At 38.3% G+C, this 14,887-nt stretch overlaps 1 protein-coding gene across 2 annotated transcripts in view; it reads right to left on the minus strand.

Moving 5' to 3' along the window:
* Window positions 1-14,887, minus strand: part of LOC117380038 (rho GTPase-activating protein 42) — a 78,522-nt gene that overhangs the window by 48,993 nt on the left and 14,642 nt on the right. For both annotated transcript variants that reach the window (XM_055225857.1, XM_055225858.1), the window contains exons 2-3: window positions 9,418-9,513; window positions 3,964-4,025 (exon numbers count right to left, since the gene is read on the minus strand). In XM_055225857.1, the coding sequence (XP_055081832.1) occupies window positions 3,964-4,025; window positions 9,418-9,513 (158 nt within the window). The remainder of the gene's footprint in view (window positions 1-3,963; window positions 4,026-9,417; window positions 9,514-14,887) is intronic.

Genomic DNA, 14,887 nt, shown 5'->3' on the forward strand with positions numbered 1-14,887 from the left:
AAGTACTGGCACCTAGAAAATTGAAAGTTATAGTGATGGTACGACTATACTAGGATCCATCTTACTACTTCTACTGCTGCAGATGATACCAACACAACTATTTATATGACAGCCCCACTTACTCCAAAGCTGCTATCAGATCAGGATATTACATGTAATTTGAGACATCAAGTTCTCCGCTTAAACGCTGCCCTATATGACTCTGCCGGGACCTCAGACTCATGATTTATTTACTGTAGCTCTAATAAAGTTCTAGAAACGATGTGGAAGTTTAGAAATAAAGATACAAATATTTCTGCTCCTATAACGAACTTACCACGTACAGTATATACTGCGGTTTGTAGCTAATTAGCTCCAAAAGTAATGTTCAAAGCTGACTGATCACACTTGAACACTTCTGACTGAGACAAGTCATTAGCGGTTAACAGCTTTTTTTCCGCAAACCATCTAAATATTTCTTATCAGCAGATTGGCTACAAGTCAAAGTTCGAATAAAACCCACAAATGTTTTAATTGGTGATAGCATTAACACGATCACGGGGAATCAAGACTGTGTGTTATTCACAAACACCCCAGTCCAAATATATCGATGTAATTCTTTCTTTCTTAAAACGTGTAATACTTTAATATAATGGGAGCAAACGGTGGAAACTTGTGATGCCAGAGCAGCCAATTAATAATAATACATTTTATTTGTCAGGCACCTTTCAAGGCTCTCAAGGTCGCCGTACATCAAGACAATAAAACAGTGTAAAATGATTAAAAATACATTAAAAAACAAATATAGATTGAAGCAAATATAGATTAAAAGACAATGCAGTTATGGTCAGGGTGAGAAGGCCTTTCTAAACAGATGAGTTTTGAGTTTAGATTTGAAGTGTGAGAGTGAGTGTGTGTTGCGGAGGTCATGGGGGAGGGAGTTCCAGAGCAGCTGAAGGCTCTGCTCCCCATAGTGACGAGACGGGCAGGAGGGACAGTGAGGTGCAGGGAAGAGGAGGAGCGGAGGGAGCGGGCGGGTGTGGGGGGGTTGATAGACACATGTAAGAGCTGAAGTTAACTTAAACCTAAAATATGTTAAACTCAAATATTCCTCTTTATACACACGATATATATGCAATTTCAAGTTTTGGACCTGCCCAATTTGACAGTTACTGGAAAAGAAAATATCAAATCACTGTTCAAAACAACAACATTCCTGTATTGTTGAATTCCATTTTTTTCCTTTTTTTTTTGCATAAAGTGACATGTTTTCAATGTACTGCCTCGGAGCTTGCAGTGAAGCAGCGGTGCTCAAAGTGCAGAGATCAGAGGAACCTCCTCTGATGTACTGAAACAAAAAGCTCCACAGACAAAAGAAAAGATGATGCAAAGACTCTGGGTTTGGAGAAAATTGAATGTGCATATGGATTCTAATATAATACAGATACCCTCTAGCAGCCCTTATGCGCGTTTTAATCCAGAGTTATCATGATTTGACAAGAAGCTTTGAAGGTAAAAGTTAGATTCAAGTTTGTAATGAAACAGAACACGTTTTTGAAAGTGTGAAATGTTCCAATGTGACGTGTGAACAGTCCAAAATTTGAGAAAAACAGAGAAAACTTTAAATATCCTTCATTGATTAGTAAAAGTAGTTGTATTTATTGACCCTAGAATGATGTCATAATCCCAGTGAGGGGAAAGAGAGAAAGAGAGAATTTTCCAGATTGATTACGTTGTAGTATGCCATGAAATATCCAAAAAGTAATTCGCAAATGTTGAACCAAATGTAAACGTCATCTAAAAGCCAGCGTCTAACCATTTCGAAACAAATCCAAACTGACTATAAGGAGAAGCCCCGTTAATTTCACATCGAACGGACCTACTATGATTTGTTAAGCAAGGCCAAAATGAGGCAGCTGTTATAGGCTATGCATCATCAACAGCAGTTAAACAATTTACAAGGGTCAGGAGTTTGAAAGGGGGAAAAAATCTGTTGTGCAATTTGAATTTATTATCTGTGGTTTTATGCTTGTCAAAATGATTAGGATGACACGATATTCAATACACGGCGTCAGTGGAGGTGACCCCCATCTACAGAGGGCACTTCTGCACATCATAAAACATGACAGCGATTTACTGAGATGAACCGTAACTTGAATAACCTGAATATGTTAAACTATATAGTCCTGAGATAGAGAAATAATAGAAGCGCTTTTATTCAGGTCTTCCTTTCATTCTCACATATATTCACTATGGGTAAGATAACTCATTTGCATGTTTTATATGAAAGGACCAGCAAGAAATGTCTCATCCATCCATTTTCTTCTGCTTATCTGGGGTCGGGTCGCGGGGGCAGCAGTCTAAGCAGGGACTCCCAGCCAGAAATGTTGACCAGCGTAACAAATAAATGTAATATGTTTTTGTCAAGAAGCATAAGTGCCAACCACTCTCCCGCTGTCACTTACCACTTGCACAGAACAAATGCACAGTTACATATTTATTATCTATATTGACATAGACATTGGGTGACATCAGGGGTGAGTTGCAAACACCAACAATGTGATATGAAATGTAAAGGCTATGCGCGGTAAAAAAAAAAAAAATAATAATAATAATATTGCACAATGTATACGCTTTGTCCATTGTAACTGCTATGTCTTTATATAATAAAATAAAATACTACAAATAAGGGGAACATTTCTCTCTCCATGAAAAGGAAAGGCAAACTAATACAGGAATCCATAGATTGCACTTGGTTAGTCAAACATGCAGCTCCTGTGCTTCAGGCAGATTGAGGTAATTCCACCCTGAGGCTCCTTAGAATACCACCCTCCATAAATACACACTTCTGCCATTCAAATCAATGAGGAAATACTTTTAAATCCCAACAAACTAGACATGTACAAAAGCTAAATGAATGAAGTCAGTGGAAAATAGCTATTCAAAATGGCACAAAATGGTCTTGGCATATCTTTTTGGTCGCCTTGGGGTTGTTTGTTTTAATGGGTGAAAAGCTAGTCAGGTACGATTGTTAGCTTTGTGAATACCAACAGAGCAGATGTGCATTCCTGTTACAGTCTGGAGCTGTAGGTCTCTATATTACTGTATACAGCCCAGGGGGCAGTCCGCTAGGTGGGACATATGACCCTGCCCCCCCTCCATCGTTCCTGGCCTTTGCGTCATGCCTGGTTTGTCTCCAGACATGCGGCATAGTTGGAGGTCTGTTTTCCGACCTTTGGACAGGGACAAAGCTGCCACTTTTCTTACAACATAAAAAATTGCATCCACAGTCTTGATATTCGACTGACCTTGGGAATTTATCACAGTAAGACATTCTATTATAGTGTCACTAAACTGTGAAAGAACAACAACATTTGAAGAAAACAAACACACATGAATGTCTTTTTGGTACAATGTACGCCATCTGTTTGTCTCCATTGAGATATTATTGCTTTGTCTGAAATGTTTCTGAGTGTGGCATTAAACATATGTGTCTTGCATTATAAATGTTTCATTTTCTAAAAAACATACTGTGAGGGGTTGCTTCTCCACAGATTTGACACATAACTAGGCCTGGAGAGGCTACAACATGCTTGTTTCCATGGAGACGGAGGTTAAGGTTAATGACATACTGAACATTCAGGAAACGCAATAACATCTGAATGGAGACAAGCAGATTACAGACCAGAAAAGTTACATATTGTACCTTTAAGATTGTAATATTATAAGAGAGCTGAGACCGTTGACATTTGAATCATTTTGTTTACTGTTATGATATTTCCTCAGCAGATGGAAATTGAGAGGTTATTAAACCGTATGTTTTAACATTTCTGAAAAATATGCATAGTTTAAAGCTAATGAATGTATCATTTTGCAGCGTCACAAACATCCAAAAGTCACCATATAACATTTTGTAGTGGCAAGTTGTGAGATAAATTTTCATTTCAGTTGTTTGGTTTTTGAAAAGGTCAGGAGCATTCTTACCAGACGGCGACGTTCTTCTTCCACAGTGTTAAGAAGCTGAGCAAACTCTTTGAAAGACTGAGCTGAAAAACAAGAAAAATACAACTTACAACAGGTTTTAGGACACAAATATATCTTCAGTCAATAAATCTTTATAACCCGACATATGATGAACTCGTAGAACTGTGCCATAATTATGCAAATACACACATCCACATGTTGTCTTATAATAAAAAGGATATTTAAAAAGTGTAGCAGCTTGGCCATTAAAGCTCGTATGTCGCTGGCACCCCTTGAGCTTTCTCATACATGGGGAGGGATGAAATGTTTTTTCCCCAACGCTCCCAATACCGCACATTTTAGAACCTAATAAAATCATGCAGCTGTCCCATTTAAGCTCGAGACGTGCAGTAAAAAACAATACTTCAACTGAATGGCGACTGCTGATTGCTTCCATTTTATTTCGTTCCCCTGCGTAGTCTTAAAATAAACTGACAGTGGGTATGGGAGAGAGAGAAAGATATTGTTTGTCCACTCCATCTGGGCTTTACTTATTACAGTCTACGCAGGAACCATTCACAGAGCTCCAGACTAACGATTTGAGCTGGGTGCACTGGTGCGCCCAAGATTTTCATTTGGGCGCAGCAGAACATTTAAGCCATAGTAATATATTGTTCTTAAATTGCTTCAACAATAAGCGTAAATAAAAACTTTGTTAGTTAATTTTTCTCCAGATATACAAGTCATACTCTATACTACACAATATTAAAGAAAAAACTATAAGAATTTACATTTTCTTTAAGTTAAAACAGAATGTGTTAGAAGTCTATATGTTTAAATAATAAAAAGCTAAAAACAGTGAGAGATCTATGCTTTAAAGGATCGATACAGTTCACTAATGTGTAATAAGTGCAGAATGAGACCTCAAATTTCAGTAGTTGATCACTGACGTCTTTTGCTCGCTACATTTATTTTATTTTCACTTTGCACAACGACAGCCTCATTTAAGTAAACAGTGTGGAGGATCTGCAGAGTTGATGCTTCTCTTTAAGGGTAAATATTGTGTCTCGTTCATGCACAGATGAAAAAAGCCAAACTTGTAAGTTTTGGTGCATTTAGCTCAGTGCACCAGAGCGTGACCTGAGCACATCAGCCTGCGCTCCAACAGGCTTTAGCCGTCTGGCCAGAGGTGAGAGCGAGTGAATTAATGCTTTTTTCAGTTGTCAATTAAAACAATCATATAAATGCGTTCTATCCTATTTAATCCACATTTATGAGGAGAGAGGACACAGGAGAAGAGATGTGATGAGGATCTGTCAGGGGCCCCAGTGCACCTAAGGAAAAGTCACAACAAAGAACATTTTAGACGCCTGTGTGCCTAAAATGCTGCCACTGTGGAGCCCTGAACAGTACAGTGAAGACTGTCTATGGGATTGTGTCTCTACACATCCTTGGCTTCATTCAAGGACAAATACCAATGTTTAGTTGTTTTTCTTTTGGACCGGAGGAAAACTTTTTTCTCAACTAATAGTTAACAAAAATTGAAAGGATAGGGACATTTTTTTCAGATGTGGTGAACTGTGAAAAGGAGTGTCCCCACTGGCTCCTGGTGTAGGTCTCATATTAAACAAGAGTAACAGATACCATAAATCCTTGTCTGCACAGAACCTAAATGTACACAAAATAAACATACATACATTTATTGTGTTCAGTATCAGTATCAGTATATTCAATATCGCTTTAATGCATAGGATTTTGATGACAGAGGCACTATGCACAGTACAGCAGAAGTGTGTTAGTCATTCTGCCCCAGGACACTTGTAGTCACTGGGTTTGTTTTTACAGCACCTGGTATAACACTGGTAATACTGGCCAGCTCAGCTTTAAAGGCTTCACACATGTATGGTCATTGTTGGTTAGCCACAGTGTCAGCCTTTGTCCAGCCATTTAGCGGCAGCAGAATCGGCTGTCCTGCCTGCCAACACAGTAACACCATTATCAAGAGCAGGGCCTGGCATGGAGGCCATGAATCACCTCAGACACTTTGGTCCATTTACACCAAAGCTATTTAAAGAACCAGGCGCAATGATTTTATGCTGTAATGCAGCGGGCAGTCTAGCCCTCCTATTAACACCTTTGGATGCTTTATCAACAGAAGCCACCTCTCAGGGGGTAAAGGCCACAGCAGGAGCCACTGATGGGACAGGATTAGACTGTGAACAGAGGAAATAGTGTCAAAGGGAGGTTAGCTTTAGCATGCCATTCACTAGCAAATGAAAACGCCACTATAGGCTAGTGTTATATTTCCAAATGGACTCATGGGCTTTAAAGCTGCATACATTTTTAATATTGTTCTGGGCAGCCGTTTTAATAGTCAACATCTCCTAGTTAAGTTTAAAAAGAAAAATGTAGCCAGAAGGATTTTGTAACAGTATTTTCTAGCCTCCTTCATGGTAAATTACACAAACAATAGAAGAATTGAACCTGACATTTTCCTGAGAACTCAAGAAGGCGAGGTGCAACATTGATTGATACCAGAGGGGAGAGAAGTTATTGCTGGTATAGTCGAAATAATTTAAAAATATATACCGGTATATATATTTTTTTTACTTAACATTAAATCACAAAATATACCATTTCCAGTGTTGAGATTGTAAAGGTCTCATTTCTTTTACTCACCTCTGGCGATATAAAAGTACTTTAACCCATTGTGTAATAGGACTGCCAAGTCATAAACCATTCTTTCAGTCAAGTAATGATTTTTCTCCAGTAAATTTAACATTTCTGTCAAAACTCGGCTCTTTTACACCTGCAATTTTCTTCAAAACCTTTGCATCTTTGACAGATAGTCCATACAAGAATACTTTAGCTCTGCAGCGTCTATTCTTTCAGTTGCATCTTTGAGCTGTATTTTTGAGTTTATCAGACTTGTCTCAGTCCAGACCTGTCCCTTGGAGACACTGACTTGACCTTCTATGAGAGGAGCATGTAACTTTTCTGAAAATTCAAATTTCTGTGGCCACATCAATCTTTTGGCCCCATTGATTCCTAGATAGCTGGCGTAGAATGTGAATGTCACTGCAGGAAGTCATAGAGTAAAATCAATAAAAGGTCAGGTGAACGGGGCGTCGGCACATATAATCTCCCGCGTTGTTCGTGGAAGTTAGCTAGCATCAAAGCGAGCGCACAGATCCTGGTTCAGACTCTGAGCTATGGCATTCACAGAGGTGTGGCTGTGTCAGTGGGACAGCGCTGGGACATTGATGAGGACATCGATTTCAACACACATTTCATGTTTTCTGAGGTGTGATCATGGCCTTTGCGTGAGCCTGGGCAGCCAAGCACAATGGAGAAGCACAGGGAATTTCAACAACAAGAAAATAGGAAACATTTATTATGAGCCAAATTTGGTCGATGGAGTATGAGCTAAACAAGAGAACCACAATAAAAGCCATTAAAAAGACATTACTGTATTTTCCCCCTGCCGTCCCGCCTGGTGTAATATCAAGATCTGCAAACTATTATTTCAAACTCACAAGCTAATCTACTATGCCTGATTTTATTCAAATAGACCCCTGCACCAGTTTTTCACAGTAAAATTCTGTAATAATATTCAGCATTTCATCTTGCATTCACTTAATGCCTGTTTCTTATGTCCTCTGTGTATACAACTTACCATGAATAATACATAGGCTTACTGTAGCTTTACTGATCCTTAAAATCATGCTAAACACCAGCGGCACAGTTTGAGAAATGTCTTGCGATTTTGTCCGACAAGCATTGGGAGCGCGATTAGATAGTGATTTATAAAGCACACAGTTTAAATATTTCCAGGAGAATTGACAAATGACTGAAATGGACAAACTAATAGGAGAATCACGTGTGTTTCAGAAGCTAAACTACGGGGTTAGCAGTTTTTTACACACGATAAGACAGCAAAAAAGTTTAAATCTGTCAAATGGACAAATCGTTGTAGGAGTGAAGACGTTTTGTTTAAGGAATGGAGGCTTTAGACATCATCTATCCCCCATTTATAACTCCATCCTCAGATCCAAACAAACAAAACAATAGCAGGGTCGTTAAAGGTTGAAGAGGGTAGTTTTAGCTGAAACTGGAGAAAATAGATGTTTACAATTTCAGTGTAGTTAGCCCCTCCCTTCAGATAGATATAAGGCCGTGTCCACCAGCAATAATCTGACCAGAACTGAAGAAGCGGCTTGGACGAGCAGCGAAACGTCGTCACTCCTACAACGATTTGTCCAGTTGACAGATTTAAACATCGTCTTTTGCTATGGATCAGACCTGGACGACTGAGGGTTTACGCAGACGCACAATAAGACAGGATATTTTGTTGGTGGGGAAATTATGGTTCTTCAAAAACGGCAGCCTTTGTGATTTGCTAATTGCATCCATTCACATAGCGATTGTGAATTGATTGCGATCTTGCAGCTCGATCAAATACAACTCTGAAGTGTACAGCGTGTTTTTTCATTCAACACCAAAATGTTATGGTGTAAAGTATCTTTTTTTCCTCAAACCTAAAAGCCAGTTTTCTATAAATGGACACTGCATCATCATCTGAGCCCTCTGCAGTATCCTGGTCGCTCTTTGTAAACATTGGACTCATCCCACTACACCAGCTGGTCAGACAAAATGCCTATTATTTGCTGCACATAGCCTGACATGAGTGTGAATGGAAAAGCAGCGTAATAGACATTTCCTCAAACAAGCACATGTTTGACTCTAACTATCCCTGGATTTGGGTGTGGATTTGTCCAATATACATAATTGCTTTTCTGCTCTCCTGCCCATCATGCTACAGTGGCTGCTTTGAGAGAAGAGAAGGAAAAGGCACTGTTCATTAGGCATTCAGATGAACATTACGGCCCCGTGTCGGAGAGGTCGATATCCAGTCTAGCCCTCACAGATGGACAGTAATTCGGCAGGCCCTAGCTCCACAAAGCTCAGGGCTCAAGCTGGAGATAATGAGCACAGCAGAAAAAGTATGGAGAGGAGGAAGCAGGCAGACTGTGAGAGCGGCCCATTAGCGGTGTAGGGCCCTCTGCGCCGCTGCTTTCATATTCCTTATGGTGGATACGGCACCTCCATTAATCTCTGACACTGATCACAATTAGTCCCTTTGATCGGCAATGGGCTTTAGACGAAGCAGGGGAAACATCATAAGCAAATCAATAGCATTAATTATACATGCACCGGAGACAACGTCCAAGATCCATACAAAAAAAACATTCCACGGATTTGTCAGCATCTTGAAAACTGTAATAAATCTTTGCAATTATTATTATTTATTTTTTTTGTATCTAATGCTTCATTCTGTATGAGTGGGATAATCACGACAGCAGATCTTTCTATAACTTATACGCCTGCATTGAAAGGTCAGGTATAGTTTGAGGCTTGAATAAATAGGAGGACTCATTGAATTTAAATGAGACTCCAGGGATGGACTGAACTTACCAATGTTCACCTCATCGTCAGTCTCTGCGTCACCTATGCACTCAAACTGAAACTCCAGCAGGGACTGAGAGAACTTCTGGACAGCGGCCGAAAGACCTGCAAGATTAAAAAGAGGTCAAATGAGTGAGGAAGTGAGGAAGTCCCTCTGTACAAGATGTGAGAAAAATATGCAGAAATGCAATATCAGCTTTTCACAGTGGACCACAACTTGCATAGTTTGATAGAAGGTAACAAACTTATATTAGTCTACTGTGAATAAATCCAGCTGTATATCCCGGGACAGTATGTGAATGCAGATTTATAAGGAATCAATGAACCGTATTGTGGTTGAGTGCATCCAAAAAGTTACATAGATAAGGCATATAGGCAAAAACATAAACACAGATATCAATAATGAAATGTTTTCCCTGAGATTTGCAATGTCTATAAATGCTGTATAGTTAGAGGTGACTGCTGAGATATTGATATCCCCCCATAAAGGAATTTTACACTCCAGTGAAGGCAGAGGAGAAGAGGTGAAGAGGCTGATAACCAGTCTAGCCCTCGCACAGTCTGAACACAATTGATAGCGGTCTTAAACTTGTCAAGCTTGTGAAGTTACTGCGTGCTTTTGTTTATTTCAAAAGCACAATTAAACTGCGTATGCTTTTCAAATAAACACACCAAACACACGAACGAAGACCTGGTGATACGTAATTTAACTTCATATGTCTTTATAACGTCCACTGCAGCGCGCTCTACATCCAGTTTTTAACATAAATATATCGCAATTACTTTTCATCGCAAAACACATAAACAACAAACCATTATAGAAGGAGAAGTGTGCAATATCCCAGAAAGTTATAACCACCATTTTTAGAGCCTATAACACTTGATTTTATCACAATTCATATACACTTTTTATAATGCCAATAGGAGGGAACTAAAGTAATTTTGTACCGTAGACAATTTCCAAGATCCGTACAAAAAAAAAAAAAAAAAAAAAACACTGCTCGGATTTGCCAACATCTTGCCAAAACTGTAACTAAAGCAATTTTCTACTTAGTTTACAATTCACGGTAATTGGCTGTCACTCACTTGAACCTTGACGGAGGCGGGTTTATTGGAGAGTGGATGGAAAATGGATGGAAAATGTATTTGTTTGTGTATATGGCTGAATTAGACTAAGAAACACTAAATCACAATGATAATTTCACCAACATAGTGTATTTCATTGTAAAATCAGACAACAATACCATTTTTATCAACATATCGCTCAACCCTATATTGAAAATAGTTAATTTACGAGAAAAAAGACAATATTTTAAGTTTCTACTGACCATTATGTTTTGCGTTTTCCCAAAAAGTGTAGGGAAGCGTAGTCTGAGTCTTCGCTATTACTTAACACCCAGTCAGAATCAGATCCTGCTCCGCTGCTCTTTGTAGTGACAAGTCTGCCTCAGTTACTTGTACATTCAGGATTTATTGATTCATGTGGTGCAGCCTGCCCTCAAACTGCAGTCTAAACAGAGTGTGTTCATCTGATGAAAAGTGACAGATTCAAACATGCAAAAACGTCTGACATGAGAATATGGCTGAAAATACATGAAAATACATTTGATCTGAAACTACCACACTACTACTAATGCGCAGTGTCTTAAGAAGAACTCCCAAATCTACCCAGTCTCTGAAATAATAATAAACAAGTAATTAAAAAAACAAAACTGTCTTTAAGTAGTAGCAAAGCGAACTTACTCAAAGCATGACGGAGATTGACCCATGGAAGGAGTGTGTAGTCACGATAATTACGAAATCGACTTATCGTGCAGTATATATTAGATGGAACAATCATTTTGAGGGTCATTATTTATCCTGAGTACTTTTTATTTGCACAACTGGGGAATTGTTGGTTATTTCTTAGCTATGCAATAAGATGTGAGGTGTAGAAGGTTGAATTAATAACTTCTATGATTCATTACAGATGCAAACTCAGTACTAAAGTGTTTTATTCTGCTACTTATTTATTGCAGCTCATGTTTTTTAACAATATATTACAATAGTTTTTGTGGTATAAATCTGCTCTTGAGTTGCTGTGTCAGTGGCATAAATTAGTTGCAGTATTATCATTAATCGTCTATATTTACTTCAAAATGTGTTATCGTGACAGGTCTAGGAGTGGGCAGGTTAAAGTGTGTTTGAGCCTAGAGCTGCATTAGACAGAGACACTGAAACAAAATATGACCAAAACATCATATAATAGCAGGGAAAAGAGCATCGCAATTAGGTTTTCTTATCATATTCCCCATCCCTTTCAGTGTAATTATTTACTAAAAATTATCAGGCTTTAGCTCAGGCCAGAGAAAAGCAACTTGCTAATATCTAAAACAAGGCATGATTGGACAAACTACATTAGCACTTTTAACACCTCAGGTTGTTCAAACGCTGTGATCAAATGCATGTACTCCCCTAATTGTACTAATCATATTATTATGCAGCTGATTCCACTTTGTCTGGTGTCTGAGTTACATAAAGGTTTCTGTGTGGGTCTTCTGACCTAACGCTGGGTCAAAGCAACCTGTGTTTGCACTGCTATGGAGAGTGGGAGGTTTTATATTTTAGATGAATTTATAATTACAAGTGAAGCAAATTTAGGCTGCTAAAATGGTCTGACATTTTGAAAAACAGCCCACACAGTGTGAGATGTACATATTTCTCTCATTCGCACTGTTGACAATGACTCATTAACTGCTCTGCCTTTCTTCTGTCTTTACTTGAACGTGGAAAGAAAGGAGTCAAGGAAAAATCATAACACATAGCACAAATTATATGCATGAATCCTCATTTAAACAGAGCTGTGCTAATTGCTATGTGCATACACAAAGTAAATACATTTATCTAATATTTGTGTTGTAGCCATAATATTATTATTAAACATCGCCTGACACCAACCTGCTGCTTTAAGAGCACCATCTCTGCAGCAGCAGAGCCGTCAGCCTCTTCAGCCTTTCCCTCTTAGGTTTTTAATCATCATAGTGTCAGGTCCTGAGGGAGGCAATGATTACACCATAATAAAGGTAATAATTGCCTGGCAAATCCAGAATGATATCGCTCTGTATTTTTTATACAGATTAATATCAGCCTGGTGTCCACCCCCTCCGTTGTGCCTCCAGCCTGGCCAAACATGATCGTACAATTAGATTAGATTTTTTTTAGTGATGCATCTGAAACAAAGGGACTCATTGGTCACCTACCATTTATAATTCAAATTAAATCTACGTCACCTCTGATTAACAGAGTTTAGTGCTTGGCTCATGTTTTTCAGCACCCTGTGATGTTTTTTTCTGATACAGACTGGACCATGCATATCCGATTGGCCAATCCACCTGTCAATCACCCATTTGAAATGGGGAGATTCACCGATGACCAGACTCATGTCTTCATAAAGTATTAGAGGTATTAGAAGTGTGTATCCTGCATCTCAGACAAGGGTAATAATATTGTATTTCATTCATTCTGAGAATACCATTAAAAAAGAAGACTGAAAAAAAATAAGTTGATTGTATATTTTGATCAAATATAAAGAGAGCAGAACTATTAAAACTACATGGGAAAGGAGTGTGACTAACAAGTATTTATTCATATTCCAGTGGCAAATGTTTGTTTTGACATTTTATACCTATATATTTTATGCATGTTTGAAATACACACAAACACTAAAACATCAAATGTGTTTATAAAAAAAAAGTTTAATAAACCAGACATGAGATGGTATTTGTCAAGAAGAATTAATGCATTTGTGCATGAATTGTCTTTTTCATAGTACGTTTTTTTTCCCCCTGAAGATACAGAGGCTCTTATCAATGCAGCCTACACTGTAAAAGTGCAGGTTTGAGATCAATAGTGTGTTGCGGTTGTCTGGAGAGCCATCAATAATGGATGATCTTTTAGCTCCGGCTTACAGACAGGCCCAAACCCTCAAAACAAAAACCCTGCACTTCAACCAATACTGTCAACTGACTCAACACATTCTTAAAAAACACTGTCACTCAAACTTTGCACATCTGAAACGCAAGAAAATTCACATATCTTTTACTGTTGCGTATTCTCAGAGCATCAGCCACCATCAGAGGAGAGAAGCTTCGGGCCATTTGTTGCACCTATAATCAATGCATGCCACACATAACTGTTGTGCACAGCTAACTGCAGATGTGGGTTTGCCTTTAGAAGATTCAAACAGGGCAAAAACATGGGCCGCAAATCTCATGAACAGTGAATATTTTAACAGATTTGAATCCAGATGATTCATATTCTGTGTTGTTTCGAGTGGTAATAAGAATGCACAACCTCTGCCAAAGTCACAATCCTTTAACTAAGTCCAAAAATGATCTTGGTTTCCTCTGAATCCAAAATCAGTGAGCAGGGAAATCACAGCCAGGAGCGATGGAATACGAGAGCTTTTTTTCAACTGGAAAGTAAAAGACATTTGACTTTAGTTTTAAGTACTTTATGTTTTACCTTAATAAAACATGGCAGAAGGAAGTCAGAACTGTCTAATTTAGGGATGTTGCAGTTACAATTATTGTGAGAAGTAACATCATGATTTAAAATTCACAATGATACCAAGACCAAACAAACGTAAATCCCTTAATTCAATTTCAGAACTAAAGCATTAACTCATGTATCATTATTGTAAAGCATGTGACCATCAATGAAAAAATAGTACATAAAAAAGCACTTTACATCTAGGTTCTTTTTTTGGAGTGTGGATAAACTTAAAATGACTGATCACAATGACAATTATGATTCCTTATAGTTGTTTGAATGCTTATAATATTGGTAAAAATGGATTTATCATATGCAGATGGCTATAGTCACAATCAATAGTTGTATGAATCATGACACGGACATGGTCTTCATTGAATAAAAGCCAAAGAAAGTACACATTTGCTGTAAAAGATTAACTAGGAGTGGAACAAAGTATTGCCAGAGAGTATGAGTTACCTTACGATACTATGGCTCCCTTGACATAACATCCCGTTCTTTTTACATCAGTGACAGAACCGAGATTTCAAACATGCCAGGCAGAGTCCCACTGTGGCTTTCAGGAGAACAATAAAGTCTATGAAACAGAACATTAAAAAGTGTAAGTCTAAAATATGAACCGCAGTCATCGGAAACATATTGTACTTTTGGGTAGAGAATGAAAATAAAACTGTATCGTATCTTCAAAGTATAAAAAGTAGGCAAGTCAAAGTCTGTGCAATGCTTCATTTGTAAAACTAGTGGCTGGAGAACAATCTTTGGAATTGTTTCCCCTACACAAATAAAGTCACATGGAGGAGTAGTGCGATTAGATTTGCAATTTATGTTTAAAAAGTAGGATTCTGTTCGGAGTACACTCATTGTACAAGTATTAACATTTGACACAAGAGTGAAGTATGAAGTGCTAAGCTAATACAGGAGTCATATGTATTTCAGAACAGGTTTGTAG

This window comes from Periophthalmus magnuspinnatus, chromosome 13 (assembly GCF_009829125.3).
Source record: "Periophthalmus magnuspinnatus isolate fPerMag1 chromosome 13, fPerMag1.2.pri, whole genome shotgun sequence".
In the NCBI taxonomy this organism is placed as follows: domain Eukaryota; kingdom Metazoa; phylum Chordata; class Actinopteri; order Gobiiformes; family Gobiidae; genus Periophthalmus; species Periophthalmus magnuspinnatus.